Source organism: Mauremys mutica, chromosome 10, assembly GCF_020497125.1.
Source record: "Mauremys mutica isolate MM-2020 ecotype Southern chromosome 10, ASM2049712v1, whole genome shotgun sequence".
Taxonomy (NCBI): domain Eukaryota; kingdom Metazoa; phylum Chordata; order Testudines; family Geoemydidae; genus Mauremys; species Mauremys mutica.
The window spans coordinates 82839958-82864689 of NC_059081.1; the positions used below are offsets into that span (position 1 = coordinate 82839958).

General features: G+C 49.1%; 1 protein-coding gene across 1 annotated transcript; it reads right to left on the reverse strand.

The window, feature by feature from the left end:
* Positions 1–1767: 1767 nt before the first annotated feature.
* LOC123378311 (butyrophilin subfamily 1 member A1-like) lies at positions 1768–24042 on the reverse strand. The gene is made up of 7 exons (XM_045031904.1): positions 23740–24042; positions 19682–19798; positions 10260–10280; positions 9987–10007; positions 9856–9882; positions 6111–6517; positions 1768–1821 (listed from the first exon to the last, which is right to left on the reverse strand). Exons 1-7 carry the CDS (start codon positions 23831–23833, stop codon positions 1768–1770), a joined length of 741 nt encoding a protein of 246 aa, XP_044887839.1. The 5' UTR covers positions 23834–24042.
* Between the last annotated feature and the right edge of the window lie 690 nt (positions 24043–24732).

The following is a 24732-nucleotide window of genomic DNA, read 5'->3' on the forward strand; positions in this document are numbered from 1 at the left end:
CGTCTCTTCTGGCCTTAGTCTCCAAATCTCTGCAAAACTGATTGTGGCACATTGAGAGCCTCTGAGGTTTCCATGTGCTGCCTGCTTGATCCCCAGCACTAACCCTGAGTGCGTGGGGGTGTCACAGGGAAAGCAGCTCAAACATGCAAAGGGACTGGCCAGGGGCAGGACATTAGCCCTGCAGGGCAGGGGTGGGTGTGGTGGTGAACTCACAAGGGCCTTTTGCAGCACCTCAGCTGATTGGTCAAAGGAGGTTGGGAGGCGGTGACCTCACAGAGCGTCCATGACAACGGCCAGGTAGGACAGGCTGCAGGGCTGGGGCGATCTCAGAGACCCCCGGGGCTTTGCTGCGGAGAGTCTCCTTCTGTAGGTCTCTCCTTGAGGACTGAGAGAGGATTCTGGGTCAGGCCTGTGAGCGCGAGGAGGAGCCTCCTTGGGGTTTTCCCCTTTCCCACTGCTAATTGAGCGAGAAGACAGACGTCCCTGTGGAGCAGGTAAGAGCCCCAGAGAGGTTTGGTTCCTAGGCAGCCTGACCCACCTGGTGCTGGCCAAATTCAAGGCGTGGAAAACACTAAGTTAAGATGGGAGAATTTTTTTATCACCTAGGCCTTTGTCCATTAGAGTCAGGGGGACATTGGGGTTCATCATTTTTGGTTTCCCTTTTTCCTACTTCCCTCCCTCGACTGGCGAGGAGGGGGCTGCTCTTTAGCCCTCGTGGAGGGAGGCCGTCCCAAAGAGATGGGACAGGAAGACTGCTCTGAGAGCGATCCTCACTGGTGACCTGAGCCATCCCTGGGCCGTCTGGGGAACCCTCAGCCTCCGCCAGAGTCTCAGTGCTGATTGGCTGAGCAGGGGATCTAGTGACAGGGAGGAGACTCAGGACTTTGTTGTTCTCTTTTAAGGCCCAGCAAATAAGCCAGAACCAATCATCTGCTTGGTGAATTGTTCTCCTTCCTTCTCGCCATTGGCTGTCTCTGAGGCGTTCCTGGTTCTCTCGGATGGTCTAGTGCAGGGGCGGGCAAACTTTTTGGCCTGAGGGCCGCATCGGGTTTCGTAAATTGTATGGAGGGCCGGTTAGGGGAGGGGGTCATGGCCCAGCCCCCACCTCCTATCTACCACCCCCCCCCCCCGGCCAGGACTCCTGCCCCATCCAACTGCCCCATTCCCTGATGGTCCCTCTGGGACCCCTGCCCCATCCACACACACCTGCTCCCTGTCCCCTGACTGCCCCTGGGCCCCTGCCGCCCCATCCAACCCCTCCTCTCATTCCTGACGGCCCTCCCGGGACCCCTGCCCCATCCACACCCCTTCTCCCTGTCCCCGACTGCCCCCAGAACCCCTGCCCCTCACTGCCCCCTGCCACCCCACCCAACCCCCCTCCTTCCTGAACTACCCCCGGGACCCCTGCCCCATCCACCCACCCCTTCTCCCTGTCCCCGACTGCCCCCAGAACCCCTGCCCCTCACTGCCCCCTGCCACCCCATCCAACCCCCCTCCTTCCTGACTATCCCCCGGGACCCCTGCCCCCATTCAACCCCCTGTTCCCCCCAACCCCTATCCACACCCCCGCCCCCTGACCACCACCCCGGACTCTCCTGCCCTCTATCCAACCCACCCTGCTCCCTGCCTCCTTACCGTGCTGCCTGGAGCACCAGTGGCTGGCAGTGTTACAGCCGCGCCACCCGGCTGGAGCCGGGACATGCCACCACCGCCACCGCGCAGAGCACTGGGTCAGGCCGGGCTCTGCAGCTGCACTGCCCAAGGAGCTCACAGCAGAGCCTTGTGCCGGCTCCGGCAGTGGAGCGAGCGAGCGAGCTGAGGCTGTGGGCGAGGGGGAACAGTGTGGGAGGGGCCGGGGGCGAGCGTCTCGGGCTAGAAGCTCGGGGGCTCAGCAGGACGGTCCCGCGGGTCGGATGTGGCCTGCAGGCCATAGTTTGCCCACCCCTGTTCTACACTCACTTGCTATCTTGCGTTTCTTCGGTGCTGCCATTTCTGGTGACTCGTGGTAACTATTTTTCTTTGCTTAATTTTGTTTAGTGGAGAAGCACCTTTTCTGTGACTGGCTCCATCTAGTGTTGAAACTGAGAAGTGCAACAGAGTTGAGCTCAAGCGCCATGTGCGGGCCATATTCAATTATATTTTCAGAATTTGCTGCGGGCCAATAAAAACTGACCCGCGGGCCGCAGTTGGCCCGCGGGCCGTAGTTTGGACACCCCTGGTCTAGTGCTTCTACAACACGTGCTGAATAATCAGTGTGAATGGTGGTTGGTCTGTAGCTCGTTCGAGGTCACTTTGTTCTGATCATTCAGTGTGTGAAACTCCAGACTGATGGTTAGTTTGACAGTCAGGACACCCGGGTCCTGTTCCCAACTCTGTGCAAACAGGCTCTGGGATGTAAGACAAGGCCCTTCGCCTTTCTCAGCCTTCGTTTCTCCCTCTGTCGGTTAGGGATAACAAGCCTCTCACAGCTGCCTCCTGGTGGGGGAAGGCTGGGGAGCTGTGGGGACCTGTCTGAGTGGTCACTAGTAGCAGCGTAGCACAGGAGGTGTCCTATCGGGTTGAGTCATTGCAGATTATGATGTAGTGCAGCAGACCCCCGTTTTGCCAACCTTGCATTATGCAGCTTTCCACGTTAACCGAACCACCAGTGCACACAGGTGCAGCAGCCGGCGATTTGTCCCGTGGCCGCTAGGTGGCGCTGCAGCCTCGCACTGTCCGGTTCCCCCGGGTATCCGAATGTTTGATAGGGTGACCTGGCCCCACCCGGCCCCGGTTAGAAGCCGTCAGTGGGGTCTGCTGTGTAAGGGCTGAAAGAGTCAATTTTACTGGTATTTTATCATCTTTCAATCAGTAAGGGGAGCAACTACGTACCCTGACTGACGCATCTTATCTCGTTTCTAAATCAAAGCGTCTCCTCTTTGTGGGCGAAGAGACAGTTTAAGGGGACGCCACAAACGGGAGATGCTTTTGGTTTGGAAAACAAAACATTTTTGCAAAGAATTTTCATCCAAATTGATTCATGATTCCACAAACCAAACTTGTTTAATGTTCATGGGATTTTCTAACAGAAATCTGTGTCGATGAAAATCCGCCCTCCCCCGCCAAATTGATGGGCTCTGTCCCTCCCCCGGGGGGCTTGTTGTCTGCTGATGACAGCGAGAGTGAGAGCTGTTGGCTTTTCTCTCTAGCTCTGCCATGGCTTTGCCGTGTGACCTGGGGTAGGTCATTTCCTCTCTCTGTACCTCAGCATCCCCATCTGTGCAATGGGAAGAGAGACACGTCTGTAATGGCTGGCAGGAGTGAGGCTGGGATAGAGAACGGGCATTAAAGCACTTTGGGGAGGAGAAAGAAAAGCTACGTTCAGGACTGGTAACTAGCCAGCACCTGTAGAACATTTGCTGTGAATGGGTATAGGTATTAGCTATTGGTTATAGATCAAATTATCATAATAAACGTGGCATCTTTGCCTTGTCCCCAGAAATGATCCTGTGTAGTTTTGTCTGCATAACACTTAAAGTGACAGGAGGAAAATAATTTCCCCTCTCAACTGATTAAGAGCCAGATTTCTAAAGGTATTTAGCTGCCTAATGACATGGAAAGATGCCTAGATTTTCAGAAGTGTCTAGGTGTCTAACTCCTATTGATTGGCATCTTTAGGTGCCAAATCTATCTTTTAGATACTACATTGGTTGCAATTAGCACAACAACAACAACGTCTGAGATACAATAAAGTTTCATTTGCCACATTTCTTGGATGTTATAAACCTACCAGTTCTCCTATTGTCCACAGAGTCTTTTAGAAAAATTTGGGATTTTAAGACAATTTTTAATTTTTAAAGAAGAGCACAATATCTCCTAGGCCTCTTTTATTGGTCAGAAAAAGGCAAGAATGGTCACAAAAAAAGTCATCTGTAAGTCACCCTTGTAAATCCTGGATGCATCATTTCACAGCCTGAAACTCAGCCCCTGTGAGTATTAACTTGAAGGCAGCAGGGTTTGGCTTTAAGTTTGACACTAGAGACCGAGTGGCTAGCCAGCAGTTCTGCAGAAAAGGACCTAGGGGTTACAGTGGACGAGAAGCTGGATATGAGGCGACAGTGTGCCCTTGTTGCCAAGAAGGCTAACAGCATTTTGGGCTGTATAAGTAGGGGCATTGCCAGCAGATTGAGGGACGAGATCATTCCCCTCTATTTGACATTGGTGAGTCCTCATCTGGAGTAGTGTGTCCAGTTTTGGGCCCCACACTACAAGAAGGATGTGGAAAAATTGGAAAGAGTCCAGCGGAGGGCAACAAAAATGATTAGGGGGCTGGAGCACATGACTTATGAGGAGAGGCTGAAGGAACTGGGATTGTTTAGTCTGCAGAAGAGAAGAATGAGGGGGGATTTGATAGCTGCTTTCAACTACCTGAAAGGGGGTTCCAAAGAGGATGGATCTAGACTGTTCTCAGCAGTACCAGATGACAGAACAAGGAGCAATGGTCTCCAGTTGCAGTGGGGGAGGTTTAGGCTGGATATTAGGAAACACTATTTCACTAGGAGGGTGGTGAAGCACTGGAATGGGTTCCCTAGGGAGGTGGTGGAATCTCCTTTCTTAGAGGTTTCTAAGATCAGGCTCGACAAAGCCCTGGCTGGGATGATGTAGCTGGGAATTGGTCCTGCTTTGAGCAGGGGATGGGACTAGATACCTCCTGAGGTCCCTTCCAACCCTGATATTCTATGATTGTATGACTGAAGGATAACAGAACTGTACTTGGCATTTTCCAGTTGAGGGACTCACCCTCAACAGAACAGCACTCACTAGGCATGGGACATGGGTACTCTGTCAACATGAGCACAAGAAATTGGGCTCTGGGGACAGCCATAGCCTGTTTTGGAACATGTGGCTATTCTGTGCCAGCAACAGGGCATAGCTGGGTCACAGGACGGGATGGGAAGAGCTATATGTGTCCCCCACTGAGAGTGCCCAGCCCTGGTTTGCCTAGTCCCAACTCAGCTCTCCATCCTTAGCTGCTAATCACCACTTTTCCCCACAGCTGCTCCCTCCAGCTGCCTCTCTGTCTCTGTTAATGCAAAGTCACCCAGGGCTCTCTGCTGCCCATGGCAATGGCAAGGCTAGGGGGACTAGTTATGTATTCAATATTTATTTAAAAAACTCCCCATACTCGTTTCTGGGCTATGGTGACTTCTCTACTGCTGACCTCACACTGGGGCTATGGAAGATGACAGGGGAGGGCCTGACGCACACACAACTGAATCTGTCCCTTTTTCATCCCAATTCAGCTCTTTGGTCGGCATGTGGGCCAGAAATTACAGCCAGAGAAACAGGAAGCACAAAATAATGGGGTTGTCAACGACACCTTTATTGGGTCTATGAAATCACAGGGGTTAACGCCATGCTCAGCATCCACATCTTAGCACATAAGCATGGGCGGTGAGTTGTATGGGCCAATGGTGGCCACGCTCCACCAATATTTAGAGCACGGGACCTAACTCCACCAAAGTTCAGGGCTGGGTCTCTCCCCCAGACCCGCCTCCTGCCACCCCTGCGCCTCCCCAGTGTGATTTTTCACTGCCACCATTGGCAGTGCAGTGGGGCTAAAGCGGCTTCCTACTCGCCTGCTCCGTGCCTGAGTCATACAGGGCCCTGCCGGTGCCTCTCTCTTGTGATCTGGGCTCTTCCCTTCCTGCTGCTGCAGCCCCCTCTCCACCCCACCCTTGGCCACAGCATCCACCCCTGGCATTACACCCACACGTCCCCCTCTGTCCCTGCACCCTCACAACCCAGCAGCCTGCTCCCCACACACCCGTCTCTTCCCCCTCCCCCACCCAGTACACAGGCCTGAGACTGGGAACTGGGGGGGGGCAGGTGATGCCCTTTGTGCCATCCCCATAGAACAGACCTGGGGGCTGGTCAGCGCTGGGAGGGGACAGTCTCTGCCACGGGTGTCACTCTCAGGGACAGAGATTCCCTTTGGCCTGAGCTGGGACAGGGAAGATTATTAGGGGAGCAGTGTTTTTACCCTCCTCTTTGTAACCAACATAAAAATAGGGGCGGAGTGTCCCTGAGAAGGTGTCAGTGAAAGTGGAGAGATGGGACCTGTCAGTCACATTGTAAAATGAGACCTCGCCCCCCTCATAGTCCAGGAAAACCCCCACCCGGCTGGGCCTGACGCTCACAGAGATGGGGGTCCTTGGGGAGGAGGTGCAGGCCTTGTATTTCCCATCCCTCAGCCACACTGTCCAGTATCCATTCCCAGGAGTGAGTCTGACCTTCCCTGTCCTGATCACAGATTCCCTACAAACCCCCACAGTCCAACTCGTTTTGTCCCCCACCTCCACCTCCCAGTAAAACCTCCCGCCCGTGAATCTGTTTGTGCCCAGGACAGTGGGAAAAGTATTAAATCTCTCAGGGTTGTCAGGCAGATCCTGTCGTCTTTCATCGTATGTCACAGTTTTCTGATCCTCAGAGAGAATGAGGTTAGGATGAGCCGTGTCGGGATCCAGAGTCATGTCCACTGGGGAGAGAGTCACAGAGTCAGTGCTGGGGGCAGGGGCTGGTCACTGGGATCAAAGGGAAATTAACCCGCGTCCCCGTTAATCGCTGTGACATGGGGTTCGTCACCCTTAAGGGGAGTCAGGAGCTCAGCTAATGCCAGGGGGACGGGGCAGGGGGAGGGTGGTGGGGAGCAGGAGTGGAAGGGAAGGAAGGGGGAGAGCTCCAGGGGGGAGCAGGGGTGCACGAGGCCGGCACCAAGGCATCAGAGGGGGATGAAAAGGTGGTGTGGGCACCAAAGGGGTGGAGGGGAGGGGAGGGGCGGGTGCCAGGGGGTCAGGTCAAGGGGAAGGACATGGAGGTGGGCAAGGGATGGAGAGGAGACGGGGAGGGTGTGTTGAGGGGGCTGAGGGTGGGTTGCACTAGGGGAGCAGAGAGGAGGGGCAATGCCATGGGTCTCGGAGGAGGGGACTAGTGGGGACAGAAGAGTAGAGAGGGGAAGGGACTGGCACAGGCAGAGGAAGGTATCAGGGAGGCAAAGGGGGAGGGGCAGGCTGTATGCACACGGGTGGGAGGGGAGGGGAGAGGAGACGGGCAGGCACGGGCAGTGGATAGCGCCCCTGGTGCAGCCACTGCCAGCCTGTCCCCAGACACCTAGGCCATGGTGGTCCCGCCTGCGCTCTGCCCCTCCCCGAGGCCCCCACTGCCTGCTGCTACCGGGTGAGTGAGCCCGTCCTCTCTTCCCCCTCCTCCGCTCCTGAGCTCCCTGCCCCCCTGTTGCTCTCTTCTCCTCCCCCCTCCTCCCCCATGAGACCCCTCTGCCTGCCACTCACCGTGTCCCTCATCCCCGCAGCGGGCGGGGGTGCCTGGGCTGAGGGGAGACAGGGAGCTAGCCTCCCCCAAGGTAAGCTTCACCCCCTGCTCCTGAGGGCAGGTGCCAAGGGGCAGAGGGCAGGTGCTCAGAGGTGGGGCAGGAGGCAGACATTGGGGGCAGCAAAGGAATGGGAGGGACAGGTACTGTGGGAGCTGCAGTGGGGCTTAGAGGCCACTCAAGCTGGTTCCCCATTGTGCTGGTTGCGACACAGGCAGAGCGGGATCTGCACCTGGATCTGAGTGACTGAGGGGCACAGATCCTAGTGACTGTCAATAGGACGTGGGCTCCAGAGTCCCATAGTGCTGCACAAAAGTTACTCCTGGCCTAAATCCCTGGCTTCAGCTTCACTGTGATGAATAAACCTCCTGCTGACCCCAGAGGTGCCAAAACTCACTCACCGTCTAAGTTTGTGCAGTAAATTTTCCTTCAGTGCTTGTTTCTCCCCCTGGCTGTGACCATGGCTGCCTCCTCCAGGCGCCTGGACGCCTGTTCCCCTGCCTGGGCCCAGCGAGCTCCCCAGACTGGGGGCAGAGAGGTGTCCAGCCATCCCAGGCCCAGTTTGGTAGGTGAGCTCAGGGGCTTGCTCGGATTGGGACCCTCAGGCGAGCTCACACACAACAGCTGGTGGGGACGGGCTTCCCTCGGAAACTTTAGCTCAGTGGCTACAGCATTCCCCTCGGATGTGGGGGCTCTCGGTTTAAGCTCCCCCTCTGCCCAAGGGGGAGGAGGGATTGGAATAGGGCTCTGACGCTCTCAGGAGAGAGCTCTAACCGCTAGGCTATGCTGACGTGGGGGGCTCCTGCACTCTCTCCTGTTGAGGACTGTCCATGGTGGATAAATAATTAAAGGCCCATTGGAGCAGGGGGCTAGACCCTGGCTCTCTCACCTCGCAGGGGGGTGCTCTAACCACCCAGCTGTAGAGCCAGTCGCATACTCACTCCCTCTGGCCCAATCACAGGTGCTGACTCCGTGGGTGCTCCGGGACTAGAGCACCCTCAGAAATTAAAAAAGAAAAGAAAAGTGGGTGCTCACCAGCCACCCTCCAATCAGCTGTTCGGTGGGCCCTGCTGATCAGCTGTTTGGCAGTGGGTGGGAGGGGCTGGGGGAGGGGGCAGAGTGGGGGCAGGAAGGAGTAGAGCAAGGGTGGGGCCTTGGGGGAAGGGGCAGAGCGGGGCCTCGGGGTGGGGATGGAGCACCCACCCAGAAAGAAGAAAGTCGGCATCTGTGCCCAATGACCTTTAATTATTCAGTCCATAGTGGAACAGCTTCCAGAGAGAGGAAGTCTCAGAACAGAGTATCTTATACCCCAGGGGTAAGGGCCCTCCCCTGAGAGACAGAAAACCCCTTGGGCAGAAGGGGGCATTGAAACAGGGTCTCCCATGTGATGGCTTTAACTACGGGGCTAAAAGTCATTGCCAGCTCCTCCACCCCTGGCTGGTTTGTGTGGAGTGAAGAAGGTGTCCAATTCATTCCCATAAGATATGCCGTAGGTGCTAAGCTGCCCGACTCCAAGAAAGGGGGGCCCCTCTGTAGATCACTAAGCAGAGACAGGTGCCTATCTCCACGAGAGAGGCAGGGCCTAGCACACACCACTGTCATCAGCATCTCCTATTGTCTAGCTTAGGCATCTCCTCACCTCATGTCTTGGCTTTTGTGAATCACAGTCTCAGGGCAGGTCTTCCCGTAAAATCCTGCACCGATGCAGATGTGCCACTGTAGCACTTTCGTGAAGATGCTCTACACTGACAGGAAGGCGCTTTTCCCATCAGTTCAGGTAATCCACCCCTCCCTCCCAGCTCAGTGCATTCAGATACCTGGCATGCGAGGAGCCCTGGCTATGGTGCTGCAATGTGTGTGCACATCCACTGGGCTCTCTGATCCCTGCTGGAGCTGCCAGCCTCTCCCGGCCTGCACCAACACATACCCATGGTCAGGCTGGGTGCAAACACACACACAGAGCCACTGCTGTGGACAGAAAAGCTGCTGTGTGGGCACGATTTGTTGCAACTGGGTCAGGAGACTGTCACAAACTGGTTATAAAAACCTGCCTGTCCTTGTAGTGGGGACAGGGCCTGCCTCACCCCAGAGCCAGGGAGACAGTGAACAGCTCTTGTCTGGTCCTGTTACACTAGAAGGACATTGTGGCTAGATCTCGGTCTGAGCATGGAAATCCTGCCATTGGGAAGAGCGAGTTTTGCAGTTCAGTGCCAATTATGGGCCGATAAGAATGTCCATTGTGCATAACCCAGGTATGGCCCTGGAAAGGTGACACTGGGGGCAGCATTCCCTCACCGATCAGCCCTTTCCCAAAGAGTGTGTGTCCCTGTGCTAGGCAATAGATCTGCATTTCGTCTGCCCCCCCGTGATATTGCTGTTTTTAGCCTATTGAATTTCATAGGAAAATGCTCTGTGCAGGGAAAGGAGCAGACAGCTCCCAGGGCAGGTGGGTCTCACCATAGATAAAATACCAGCGGTAAGTACAGTACCTGCGTAGATCTGGGAGTTTCTCCACCCTGCAACCAAACACAGACAGAGGGGTGAGAACGCCCCTGGACACAAACACACTGAGCAGGAGACAATGTCACACAAAGGTTGTACTGGGGGGAATGGAACTTACTGAGCTCAGCCTGGAGTTTGTCTGAAAATAAAACACAGAGAAATGAGTCAGTGTAACATTATTGTGCAGAAGAGAAGCAAGTGAAAAAGACCTTAAAGCAAGGAAGCCCCCTGGGCAACAAAGGATGCTGGAAAGGAAGAAATACAGTACAGGGAGCTCATCTGGTCAGGTGCAACCAAACACAGACAGAGGGGTGAGAACACCCCTGGACACAGACACACTGAGCAGGAGACAATGTCACACAAAGGTCGTACTGGGGGGAATGGAACTTACTGAGCTCAGCCTGGAGTTTATCTGAAAATAAAACATAGAGAAATGAGTCAATGTCGCATTATCGTGCAGAAGGGAAGTGAGTCAAAATGGCCTTAAAGCACGGAAGCCCCCTGGGTAACAAAGGAAACTGGAAAGAAAGAAATACAGTACAAGGAGCTCATCTGGTCAGGTGCAAGAGGTTGTTAGAGCCAAAGAGGGAACCTTCTTTGGGGGTTACTTGCTGTGTGCTGAGCTTGTGTTTGTCAGTTTGTTTGTTTGTTTGGTTGTTTGAAGGATCATGTGCCGTGGCTGGCAGTTGGAGGCCGTGAGCTTCAAAGGGAGGTTTGAAAGCTCGAAGCCTCTGGTAATTGGTTGAGTCTTAATCAGTGGGCGGGGCATTCACCCAGGGCTTTATAAAGCTGCGCACAAGCGACCAGGGAGCTTTGCGTACAGGGGCTGCTAACAGGGAGTTTCGCAAGGGAGTTTGGAAGGGCAGTGGGAAGGGAGCGGGAGTCCCTAGTCGTTCCTAACCCTTCCCCTGTAGTCCCCTTAAAACCTATAAACCAAACCACATTTCAAACCCCCTTTCTGTAAACCACCCTTTCACTAACTAGGAGACAATGCAGGCAGAAGCCCAGCAGCAGAGTGGGGGCTATCCAGTGTATTGCACTGAGTGTTGCATGTATGATTACCTGCCCTGTGGGCGGGTGACGTATGTGTGCAGTCGGTGCAAGGAGCTTCTGGCCCTCAGAGACCATGTACGGACTTTGGAGGCCAGGGTGGCAGAACTGGAGGAGCTAAGGGAGGCAGAGAGGTATGTTGATGAGGCTTTCCGGGACACTGTAGAATTGTCCCACCTCCGCTCAGACAGCCCCGTGCTGTTGAGGAGGAAGAAAGGCCCAGGGAAGCAGAGCAGTCAGTGGGAGCAGCGGGAAACCTTCCCGTAGTTGGGACCCTCCTTCCAGATGGTGCTGGGGTTGCCTCTCGCACTGAGGTTGCCTCTCCGAGGGAGGGAACTCCAGTTTCTAGGAAAAGGCAGGTGTTAGTAATGGGAGAGTCGATCATTAGAAACGTAGATAGCTGGGTCTGTGATGACCGGGAGAACCGTATGGTGACTTGCCTGCCTGGTGCGAAGGTTGCGGATCTCTCGAGGCATCTAGACAGACTTATGTGTAATGCTGGGGAGGAGCCAGTGGTCGTGGTACATGTAGGTACCAATGACATAGGGAAGGGTAGGAGAGATGTCCTGGAAGCCAAATTTAGGCTGCTAGGTAAGAGACTGAAATCCAGGACCTCTATGGTGGCATTCTCAGAAATGCTCCCAGTTCCACGCGCAGGGCCAGGTAGGCAGGCAGAGCTTCAGAGTCTCAATGCGTGGATGAGACGATGGTGTAGAGAGGAGGGGTTTACGTTCATTAGGAACTGGGGAAACTTTTGGGATGGGGGGAGCCTATACAGGAGAGATGGGCTCCACCTAAACCAAAGTTGAACCAGACTGCTGGCACTAAACATTAAAAAAGTTGTAGAGCAGTTTTTAAACTAGGAGATGGGGGAGAGCCGACTGCTGCAGAGGAGCGTGTGGATCGGACACAGACGTCTCTTAGGGGAGAGTCTGATGATAGAGAATCTCTAGGGTATAGTCAGGAGCAGAGGACAGAAGAATATAATGTAAAGGCCGGATCAGATGATAAACAGTCACATAAAAAAGAAATTGGCACATCAGAAAATGGCAGACAAATAAACAGGGACAAGTTTTTAAAGTGCTTGTACACAAATGCTAGAAGTCTAAATAATAAGATGGGTGAACTAGAGTGCCTTGTGATAAAGGAGGATATTGATATAATAGGCATCACAGAAACCTGGTGGACTGAGAGCAATCAATGGGACACAATCATTCCAGGGTATAAAATATATCGGAAGGACAGAACAGGTCGTGCGGGGTTGGGGGGGGGGGAGTGGCACTATATGTGAAAGAAAATGTAGATTCAAATGAAGTAAAAATCTTAAGTGAATCCACATGTTCCATAAAATCTCTGTTGATAGAAATTTCATGCTCTAGTAAAAATATAACATTAGGGATCTATTATCGACCACCTGACCAGGACAGTAATAGTGATGATGAAATGCTAAGGGAAATTAGAGAGGCTATCAAAATTAAGAACCCAATAATAGTGGGGGATTTCAATTACCCCATATTGACTGGGAACATTTCACTTCAGGACGAAATGCAGAGATAAAATTTCTTGATACTTTAAATGACTGCTTCATGGAACAGCTGGTACGGGAACCCACAAGGGGAGAGGTGACTCTAGATTTAATCCTGAGTGGCGCGCAGGAGCTGGTCCAAGAGATAACTATAGCAGGACCGCTTGGAAATAGTGACCATAATACAATAGCATTCAACATCCCTGTGGTGAGAAGAACACCTCAACAGCCCAACACTATGGCATTTAATTTCAAAAGGGGGAACTATGCAAAAATGAGGGGGTTAGTTAAATAAAAGTTAAAAGGTACAGGGACTAAAGTGAAATCCCTGCAAGCTGCATGGGTGCTTTTTAAAGACACCATAATAGAGGCCCAACTTTAATATATACCCCAAATTAAGAAACACAGTAAAAGAACTAAAAAAGAGCCACCGTGGCTTAACAACCATGTAAAAGAAGCAGTGAGAGATAAAAAGACTTCCTTTAAAAAGTGGAAGTCAAATCCTAGTGAGGCAAATAGAAAAGAGCATAAACACTGCCAAATTAAGTGCAAGAGTGTAATAAGAAAAGCCAAAGAGGAGTTTGAAGAACGGCTAGCCAAAAACTCCAAAGGTAATAACAAAATGTTTTTTAAGTACATCAGAAGCAGGAAGCCTGCTAAGCAACCAGTGGGGCCCCTTGATGATCGAGATACAAAAGGAGCACTTAAAGACGATAAAGTCATTGCAGAGAAACTAAATGGATTCTTTGCTTCAGTCTTCACGGCTGAGGATGTTAGGAGGATGTTAGGAGATTCCCAAACCTGAGCTGGCTTTTGTAGGTGACAAATCTGAGGAACTGTCAAATGTGAAGTTGCGGAACTATTAACTAAGGTTTGTATCCTGTCCTTTAAATCGGCTTTGGTACCCAATGACTGGAAGTTAGCTAATGTAATGCCAATATTTAAAAAAGGGCTCTAGAGATGATCCCGGCCATTACAGACCAGTAAGTCTAACGTCGGTACTGGGCAAATTAGTCGAAACAATAGTTAAGAATAAAATTGTCAGACGCATAGAAAAACAAACTGTTGAGCAATAGTCAACATGGTTTCTGTAGGGGGAAATTGTGTCTTACTAGTCTATTGGAGTTCTTTGAGGGGATCGACAAGCATGTGGACAGGGGGGATCCGGTGGACATAGTGTACTTGGATTTCCAGAGAGCCTTTGACAAGGTCCCTCACCAAAGGCTCTTACGTAAATTGGGTTGTCATGGGATGGGGGGGGAAGGTCCTTTCATGGATTGAGAACTGGTTGAGAGACGGGGAACATAGGGTAGGAATAAATGGTCAATTCTCAGAATGGAGAGCGGTAACTAGTGGTGTTCCCCAAGGGTCAGTCCTCGGACCAATCCTATTCAATTTATTCATAAATGATCTGGAGAAAGGGGTAAACAGTGAGGTGGCAAAGTTTGCAGATGATACTAAACTGCTCAAGATAGTTAAGACCAAAGCAGATTGTGAAGAACTTCAAAAAGATCTCACAATACTGACTGATTGGGCAACAAAATGGCAAATGAAATTTAATGTGGATAAATATAAAGTAATGCACACTGGAAAAAATAATCCCAACTATACATACAATATGATGGGGGCTAATTTAGCTACAACGAGTCAGGAAAAAGATCTTGGAGTCATCGTGGATAGTTCTCTGAAGATGTCCACGCAGTGTGCAGAGGTGATCAAAAAAGCAAACAGGATGTTAGGAATCATTAAAAAGGGGATAGAGAATAAGACTGAGACTATATTATTGCCCTTATATAAATCCATGGTACGTCCACATCTCGAATACTGTGTACAGATGTGGTCTCCTCACCTCAAAAAAGATATTCTAGCACTGGAAAAGGTTCAGAAAAGAGCAACTAAAATGATTAGGGGTTTGGAGAGGGTCCCATATGAGGAAAGATTAAAGAGGCTAGGACTCTTCATCTTGGAAAAGAGAAGACTAAGGGGGGACATGATAGAGGTATATAAAATCATGAGTGATGTTGAGAAAGTGGATAAGGAAAAGTTATTTACTTATTCCCATAATACAAGAACTAGGGGTCACCAAATGAAATTAATAGGCAGTAGGTTTAAAACAAATAAAAGGAAGTTCTACTTCATGCAGCGCACAGTCAACTTGTGGAACTCCTTACCTGAGGAGGTTGTGAAGGCTAGGACTATAACAGCGTTTAAAAGAGAACTGGATAAATTCATGGTGGTTAAGCCCATAAATGGCTATTAGCCAGGATGGGTAAGGAATGGTGTCCCTAGCCTCTGTTCGTCAGAGGATGGAGATGGATGGCAGGAGAGAGATCACTTGATCATTGCCTGTAAGGTTCACTCCCTCTGGGGCACCTGGCATTGGCCACTGTCGGTAGACAGATACTGGGCTAGATGGACCTGACCCGGTACGGCCGTTCTTATGTTCTTATGTTCTTCAGCAAATGGAAAATATTAATGCTGTGAGGCCAGTAGAAAGCCGCGTTAAATACATAGGGTGAAGCAAATGATAGGAATTAGGGGGTTAAAATGGAATTAGAAGAGGGAATAGCCAAAGATATAAAACAAATAAAGGGAGGTAACGACAATGCTGAGAGTGATTTCTTTGCAACAGTTTTTACCATACTGAGTGTGTTGGGAAGAGACCAGCCCTGCAGCTGCTCTTTTCAAGAAAAAAACATCAGGGATTGAGGTGTGCGGCAGAGATAGTAGAACAGACTGATGAATGAAAAAGCCAGAAGTCACCCAGACCAGAGGAGATCCTTGCCAGGCTGCAAATGCCCAATAGTTGTGAAATGACCTAAAAGCGATATGGCTGAGTTGTTAACAATAATATGCATCTCATTAAAATCAGCTACTCTTCTGGAGAATCGAAATGTTGTACCCAGCTTTTCAAATTTTGGTAGGACTTGTCCTGAGAATTACAGCCCAGTGAGCCTTACTTCAGTACCTGGTAAACTGGTTGAAACAATAACTAGAATAGAATTCTAAAACAGTTGTATGAGCATGATATACTAAGGTCTAACCAGTTTCTGCAAAGGAAAATGAGGTCTCATGATGGTAAAAATCAGAAAACGAGAAATGCCTGATTTTAGTGGAAATCAAGCTTCTTCTTCAATTAGATGCAGCCATGACTGTGCGTGTGCCCAGAATACCGGTGCCTGGACATTTGGCTTCACACTTCCCATAGAGGGGTGGTGCTCACGCCATGTGGCCTTAGCCCCTCCCTTGGCTGTATGAGGTGGCACTGCCCCAACCTTCCACAGTTCCTCCTTACTTCCCATGGCTGGAGTCAGAGCTCTGTGTTGTCTTGAGCTGGCAACCTCTCAACCTCTTCTCTTCTTGTATATAGTTAGTAGTAACTTTAGTGTTAGTTAGATTATTCATAGGTGCCGATTCTGTGGGTGTTCTGGGGCTGAAGCACCCACAGGAAAAAATTAGTGGGTGCTTTGCACCCACTGGCAACCAAGCTCCCCTCCCTCCTTGCCCTATCTCCTCTTCCTCCTCCCTCCATCCCTGAGTGTGCTGCCTCCCCGTCCTTCCGCCTACCTCCTAGCGCTTCCCCCCGGCCACCTCCAAACAGCTGTTTGGCCGTGTGCTGGGAGGGAGGGAGAGGAACGGGAATGTGGTGCGCTCAGGGGAGGAGGCAGGGCTGGGGCGGGGATTTGGGGAAGGGATTGGAATGGGGGCGGGGCAGGGGTGGGGCCGCATGGAAGGGGCAGAGTGGAGGCAGGTCCAGGGGCGGGGGGGGGCCAAGCACACAGGGGAAAGCAGGGCAGTCGGCGCCTATGGTGGTATTAGTTATGTTTTCCTCGGTGATGCCCTCATCAGGGACAAACACTGTCATTCATGTCGGAGAGCAGTCCCCAGCGGTGATCCTCTCACACGGTGCTTGTTGTGCCCGTGCGAGGCCCACATTAAAGAAATGTTGCTCAATCATGAAATGGACTCAAGCGGCTCGAGACCTTTGCCTAAAGCAGCACCTGCTTGAACAGGCTATGTGACCTGCTTTGGTTTTGAGGCCCTTGTCTGATTGGAAGTGGCCCTTGGGCTCTGAGAGCACTGCTGCTTTGCAGTCCAGAGCAGGTGACCCTCTCAAGAAACGGAGGAGCCGTTCCCCATTGCATGCACCGAGGAAAAGGTCTCATAAGACCAACTGAGACCACACCAGGTCTCAAGGAGACTCTTTCACCTTGCACAGTGTTGGTGCTCGTGTGCGATATGGCATGGGTGCCTCTAACCTTTCCCTGGTACCATGTAGAGAGATTAGAGACCTGGCATTATGGGCTCTGGTTCTGGACCCAGGGCATCTGTTGAGTCTGCTACCAAAGAGCATGATGGTGGCACTGACTGTCTCCATGTCAGCAGCATACCAGGCAGCTACAGACCTCCTTTGCCTTTCACCCTAACTTCTCCTCTGGTCCAGGACTTAGCCAGGGCTATGCCATCTATAGCCCCATTCGCTAAACAGGCTGTTCAATCCTTGGATCTCTCTGCACTGCACCCCCATGTTCCCTTCCACAGGCTGTTGAATCAGGGCCAGTATCGGGACTGGTGTGGGAGACCTCAACAGCTTTCACCATCCTTGGCTTCGGCACTGTCAGCCAGTCCAGTACAAGAAGTGGAAGATTGGACAAATGACCAGGGAGGAGTATAAAAATATTTCTCAGGCATGCAGGAGTGAAATCAGGAAGGCCAAATCACACTTGGAGTTGCAGCTAGCAAGAGATGTTAAATGTAACAAGAAGGGTTTCTTCAGGTATGTTAGATACAAGAAGAAAGTCAATGAAAGTGTGGGACCCTTACTGAATGAGGGAGGTAACCTAGTGACAGAGGATGTGGAAAAAGCTAATGTACTCAATTTTTTTGCCTCTGTCTTCACAAACAAGGTCAGCTCCCAGACTGCTGCACTGGGCAGCACAGCATGGGGAGGAGGTGACCAGCCCTCTGTGGAGAAAGAAGTAGTTCGGGACTATTTAGAAAAGCTGGACGAGCACAAGTCCATGGGGCCGGATGCGCTGCATCCGAGGGTGCTAAAGGAGTTGGCGGATGTGATTGCAGAGCCATTGGCCATTATCTCTGTAAACTCATGGCGATCAGGGGAGGTTCCGGCTGACTGGGAAAAGGCTAATGTAGTGCCCATCTTAAAAAAGGGAAGAAGGAGGATCCGGGGAACTACAGGCCAGTCAGCCTCACCTCAGTCCCTGGAAAAATCATGGAGCAGGTCCTCAAGGAATCAATTCTGAAGCACTTAGAGGAGAGGAAAGTGATCAGGAACAGTCAGCATGGATTCACCAAGGGCAAGTCATGCCTGACTAACCTAATTGCCTTCTATGACGAGATAACCGGCTCTGTGGATGAGGGGAAAGCAGTGGATGTGTTATTCCTTGACTTTAGCAAAGCTTTTGATACCGTCTCCCACAGTATTCTTGCCAGCAAGTTAAAGAAGTCTGGGCTGGATGAATGGACGGTAAGGTGGATAGAAAGCTGGCTAGATCGTCGGGCCCAATGGGTAGTGATCAATGGTTCCATGTCTAGTTGGCAGCCGGTATCAAGTGGAGCGCCCCAAGGGTCGGTGCTGGGGCCAGTTCCGTTCAATATCTTCATTAATGATCTGGAGGATGGCATGGACTGCACTCTCAGCAAGTTTGCAGATGACACTAAACTGGGAGGAGTGGTTGATACGCTGGAGGGTAGGGATAGGATACAGAGGGACCTAGAAAAATTAGAGGACTGGGCCAAAAGAAATATGATGAGGTTCAACAAGGACAAGTGCAGAGTCCTGCACTTAGGACGGAAGAATCCCATGCACTGCTACAGACTAGGGACCGAATGGCTGGGCAGCAGTTCTACAGAAAAGGACCTAGGGGTTTCAGTGGATGAGAAGCTGGATATGAGTTGACAGTGTGCCCTTGTTGCCAAGAAGGCTAACGGCATTTTGGGCTGTATAAGTAGGGGCATTGCCAGCAGATCGAGGGGCGTGATCATTCCCCTCTATTCGACATTGGTGTGGCCTCATCTGGAGTACTGTGTCCAGTTTTGGGCCCCACACTACAAGAAGGATGTGGAAAAATTGGGAAGAGTCCAGCGGAGGGCAACAAAAATGATTAGGGGGCTGGAGCACATGACTTATGAGGAGAGGCTGAGGGAACTGGAATTGTTTAGTCTGCAGAAGAGAAGAGTGAGGGGGGATTTGATAGCTGCTTTCAACTACCTGAAAGGGGGTTCCAAAGAGGATGGATCTAGACTGTTCTCAGCAGTACCAGATGACAGAACAAGGAGCAATGGTCTCCAGTTGCAGTGGAGAAGGTCTAGGTTGGATATTAGGAAAAACTTTTTCACTAGGAGGGAGGTGAATCACTGGAATGGGTTACCTAGGGAGGTGGTGGAATCTCCTTCCTTGGAGGTTTCCAAGGTCAGGCTTGACAAAGCCCTGGCTCGGATGATTTAGTTGGTGTTGGTCCTGCCATGAATAGGGGGTGGGACTAGATACCTCCTGAGGTCCCTTCCAACCCTGATATTCTATGATTCTATGACTGCTGTGAATGACAGAGCCCAGCAGGGCAGGTTTAAGTCCACTCTGAAGGACAAGTTCTCCAAAAGGATGGATTAAATGGGCAGGAAGATTTACACTTGTTCTTCTCTGCAAATGGGGATTGTATGCCAGCAGGCATTATTGTCCAATTATGACTTCATAAATTGGACAGTGATGCCTAAGTTTGCAAACATTTCAGGAATCTGATTTTGGACAAAATCTACAGGGTTCTGACCAGTGTGCGGGGTGAGGGGCTAAGACTACATAAGCAATGAAGTATGCAACCCTCTAGTTTAAAAAAAAGCCACATGATTTTGCTCCATGATCTAAATTTTCACTGTGAGATTCTGTGCTCGGAACCTGCAGCATCAGTGCACGTAAGAGCTAAGTTATGGACAAATTTAGCATTCCTGGCATCCGCCTGATCCTGGGCTGCTCTGGTGCCAAAGCAGCCCCTGAATTAAGTCAGGGCTAGTCCCCATGGGTGTTGCAGTGAAGTCATCTCCAGAGCACTGTCTTCTAGCATAGGGGTACTTGCAGGCACACCACCCTCATTTCTATCCTGGGGCTCCCTATGGTTTTTTTTTTATAGTCCAAAGCACATACAATAAATTTCCCCTTCTGGGGGGTTCTGATACATTATAAATTAATTATTTATTCATTTTCTTCCCTCTTGTCACTTTACGTTTCGCTCTGTGTTGCCTCCAGAAGCAGTAACCGGCCAGGACAATGAGAACAGCCAGGAGAGGCAGGATCAGACCCAGAGCCACCCTCCAGGGATTGACTCTTGGGAAAAACAGCTCTGCAAGAGAAAGTGCCATTGACTTGGGAACAAATATGTACTTAAGAACACAAGAACGTCCATACTGGGTCAAACAAATGTTCCATGTAGCCCAGTATCCTGTCTTCTGACAGTGGCCAAAGCCAGATGCTGCAGAAGGAATGAACAGAACAGGGCAATAATCAAGTGATCCATCCCCAGTTGCCTGGCAGTTAGAGGTTGAAGGACACCCAGAGCATGGGACCACATCCCTGCCCATCTTGGCTAGTAGCCATTGATAGATCTATCCTCCATGAACACACCTGATTCTTTTTTGAACCCAGTTATACTTTTGGCCTCCACTAGATCCCCTGGCAATGGGTTCCACAGGTTGACTGTGCATTGTGTGAAGAAATACTTCCTTTTGTTTGCTTTAAACCTGTTGTCTATTAATTTCATTCCTTGGTTCTTGTATTATGTGAAGGTGTAAATAACATTTAATGGTTCACTTTCTCCATACCAGTCACAATGTTATGGACCTCTATAATATCCCCACCTAGTTGTCTCTTTTCCAAGCTGAAAAGTCCCATTCATTTTAATCCCTCCTCAGAGTTAAGCTGTTCCATATCCTTAAACATTTTTGTTGCCATTCTCTGTAGCTTTCCATTTCTAATATATCTTTTTTGAGATGGGGCAATCAGAACTTCCTACAGTAGTCAAGATGTGAGTGTGCCATGGGTTTATATATATTTATTATGATATTTACTGTCTTATTGTCCACCCCTTTCTAATAGCTCCTAACATTCTATTAGCTTTTATTAATACCACTGCACATGGAACAGATGTTTTCAGAGAACTATCCACAATGACTCCGAGATCTCTTTCTTGAGTAGTAACAGGTAAGTAAGACCTGATCATTTTATATGTATAGTGGGGATTATGTTTTCAAATGTGCATTACTTTGCATTTATCAACATTGAATTTCATCTGCCATTTTGTTGCCCAGTCACCCAGTTTTTTGAGATCCCTTCATAATTCTTCACAGTCTGTTTTGGACTTAATTATCTCGAGTAATTTTGTATCATCTGCAAGTTTTAACATCTCATTGTTTACCCCTTTTTCAGACCTTTTATAAATATGTTGAACAACACTGGTCCCAGTACAGATTCCTGAAGGACATCACAATTTACCTCTCTTCTTTCTGAAAACTGACCATTTATTCCTACACTTTGTGTCCTGTCTTTTAAGCAGGTACTTGTTAGGATATAGATATTCAGGCCTGTCTGCAAAGGCCTGTACTTTAAGAATTTAGGTGTATTCTTATCACTTAGCTAGTTATAGAGGTATAAAAGAAAGAATAAAAAATCACTGTCTGTGTAGTGGCCTTCTCTTACTGTGACAGTCTGAGGCCTGGTTCTTTAGCAGCCATAAACTGGGAAATGTATGGTCACGTCCTCACATTCCAAACTAGTCATATTAAAATAAGGCAATCTGGGGCTGTTAGGAAGGTGATTCAGTCTATCACCTCCAGAGAAAGGAAAGAGCCTAGAAATTTAGTTTGATAGTTTTCTCTCTGGTAAGAACTCACTTATCAATAGACACAGCTGCAGAACCCTTCTGTCTGTATAGATGTAGTTGTGAAATCCTCACTTCTGTTTATATGTTTTGTATGTTTATTTGCATGGTCTCTGTCTGGTTCTGTCATTGTTTCTGACTGCTGTATAATTAATTTTGCTAGGTGTAAACTAATTAAGGTGGTGGGATATAATTGGTTAGCTAATCATGTTACAATACGTTAGGATTGGTTAGGTAAATTGTAGTAGAATGATCGGTTAAGGTACAGCTGAAAATATTACTATATAAATTAGGGGCAAACAGGAAGTAAGTTGGGATTCGAAAATAAGGAAAAGGAACTTGAATTTAAGCTTGCTGGAAGTTCACCCTGATAAACATCGAATTGTTTGCACCTTCGGACTTCGGGTATTATTGCTCTCAGTTCATGCGAGAAGACCAGGGAAGGGTGAGAGTGAAGGAATAAGCTCTCTAACAGTACTGATCCATGAAAACACCTTCCCTCTTTTCTCATAACAGCTTACTTTACTTAAGAGTCTTTGGTGAGGGGCCTTGTGTGACGTTATGAGTGTGATATAATATCACATTGAAAGATGACAGGGCCAGAAAGAGTTAATTAACTCACAGACTGACCTGACCCATGGCCAAACTTTAGAGACTGGTTAGGAAGATCTGGAAATGAACAGAGCTTTGAAATGCAAGTCTGCATTGTTAGAGGTAGAAGGGTAGATGTTTGCTCAGGTCTTGTGATGTAAGCAAACAAATCTTGTCTATTGCTATAGCTTTGATTCAAAGACCAAAAAGTAACATTTAGGAAGATACTTGAGTGAAATAGTATTATTGTCTATGTGTCTCTTTGAAGGTTGTGGTAACCTGTATCTGAAGGGTTTAATGGATAAATTACCGTGTGCTAATTGCCAGGATGTTTGGGAAAAGGAGAGTTAAGACTATTGTTTTCTCAGGCCAAAAGGCTGCAGGAAATAAGAACCCTGGGACACGATCCTTCTTCATCTCAGAGCTGCTTTGGGTTTCAAGAAGGGGAAACCTTAAGCCATAAGGATTGAGATCGGCAGTCACTGACTGGAGCCGCCCTGAATATGGACACTGGACTATAACCTATGGACTATTTCTAAAAGGACTTTTGGCAACTACAAACTCATCTCTACTATGTATCTGAACCTTAAGAATTAAATTCTAGTCTGTATGTATATGGATCTTTTAACTAACACTCTCTCTCTCTTTTCTTTTTAAATACATTTTAGTTTAGTTAATAAGAATTGTCTATAGCGTTTATTTTGGGTAAGTTCTAAGTTATAATTGGACCTGGGTATGTGGCTGATCCTTTGGGATTGGAAGAATCTTTTCTTTATATGATGAGACAAGATTTTCAGTAATCATCATAATATCTGATACCCATGTCTGGATGGAGGCCTGAGACTGGGCACTTTAAGGGAACTGCGGTATTTGAACTTCTAAGTAACCAGTGAGGTACTGTAGAAGCTGTTTTGTGCTGGCTTGGTAGATCTAAGTATTAGAATAACCACCAGCATTTGGGGTTTGTCTGCCCTGTTTTGTTTGCAGTTCACCCTAATTGAGTGACCTCAGCTGGTTCCCACGGGCAGCACTGTCATTCCTTGTCAAAGGCTTTCTGAAAGTCAGGTACCGTACATGCACTGGATCACCCTTCTCCACATGTTTGTTGACCCCCTTCAAAAAATTCTAATAGATTAATGAAGCATGATTTCCCTCTACAAATGCCACGTTGACTTTCCCCCCAACAAATCATGTTCACCTATGTGTCTGGTAATTCTGTTCTTTACTATAGTATCAACCAATTTGTCTGGTACTGAAATTAGGCTGTAACTGCCAAGCTTGCTTCTGGAGCCTTTTTGTCTTTAAATAAGAATTCTCCTCATATCCCCATGGAGAACTGTGATGTTCCAGCACATAGAGAGAGACGTCAGATATAAATACTCTTGCTTGAAAATTGCAGCGTAACACAATTTTGTTTCTTAGAATCCAGAATTTTAACACACAAGAACCCAAAACAGGGGGGGGGGCAGCTCCCTAAGGCAGCAGGCACAATAATAATAATACTACTAATAATAATAACTCCCACCTTAAAGGGTCCTAGAGCTTGGTCTCTCGTCCAAGCCCAAATGTCTACACTGCGATTTAACAGCCCCTTAGCCCAAGCTCCACAAGCCTGAATCAGTTGGTATGGGCCAGCCGTGGGTTTTGAATTGCAGTGTAGACATATCGAAACAGAACTAAGCTTATTCGGAAGTTACTAAGAAGTGCTCAACATGTTGAAGGGCCAGGCCAATACACAGGAAACACAACGATAAATACTCTCTGCCCACATCGGCAGCGTCTCAGTCCATCCAGGTGTGGCACAGACAGGCACTGACCTGCTATGGAAATCACTGACTCTCTCTCCTGGTTGAGTTGGGGGTTCCTGATACAGCAGGACACTTTCTGGCTGGACTCTTCTCTTAGAACCATGGCAATCTCTGTCTGAAACAGGCCACCAGCCTCTTGGAATATGTTTTCAGAGGCTGATGGTAAGAGCTGCCCCTGGAGATCTCTCCACTGAGCCTCAGGCTTTGGGTACCATCCGGATGATCGACACACCACTCTGATCCCTCCGTCCTGATGTCCCTCCACAGAGATGTCAGGATCAGAGCCCAAACCTACAGAAGAAATAAATAAATTTGTGATAATCCTACAGTGCCCAGCAATGATCCAAAAGCTTTACTATACTGTTATCAAAAGCCATTTCCTATCAAACTAATAATTGAATATGAGAAGGGTAGCCATGTTAGTCTGGATCTGTAAAAGCAGCAAAGAGTCCTGTGGCATGTTATAGACTAACAGACATTTTGGAGTTTAAGCTTTCGTGGGTGACACATGCATCTGAAAAAGTGGGTATTCACCCACGAAAGCTCATACTCCAATATGTTTGTTAGTCTATAACGTGCCACAGGACTTTTGTCGTTTTTTAATAATTGAATGTGAGTCCACGAGTGCAGCTGGTCATCTAATTTGGCCAGATTCCTATTTGATATAGGGTAGAATTCATGTTATTGTCAGGGCTGTTCTATGCACACACTTTCTCCAGTTTAGTTAAACTGGTTTAGTTAATTAAGTGCAAATCCCTGTGTGTACACTCTTAAATCAAGACTTAAACTAAATCAATATAAGCCATTTCCAAACTCATTTAAAAGGTTCTACCTCAATGTTTGCACTAGTTCAGCAGTTCTCAAATTTTAGGAACCCAAGGACTCCCATTTTTATTTCAAATTTTTAGCAAACCCAGCACCAGGCCCTGCTTTCACTCCACCCCTTCCCCCAAGACCCCATCCTTGCCCAACCTCTTCCTGCCCCTGCTCTGCCCTTCCTTT

What these genes read in the sequence shown, in the direction of transcription:
- LOC123378311 (XM_045031904.1), bottom strand. Translation starts at nt 23,833, where the DNA reads ATGGTTCTAAGAGAAGAGTCCAGCCAGAAAGTGTCCTGCTGTATCAGG. An exon ending in GTCAGTGATTTCCATAGCAG is followed by an intron (nt 19,799 to 23,739) that starts GTCAGTGCCTGT and finishes TTTCTCTTGCAG; the next exon opens with AGCTGTTTTTCCCAAGAGTC. An exon ending in TAAACTCCAGGCTGAGCTCA is followed by an intron (nt 10,008 to 10,259) that starts GTAAGTTCCATT and finishes TTTTATTTTCAG; the next exon opens with ACAAACTCCAGGCTGAGCTC.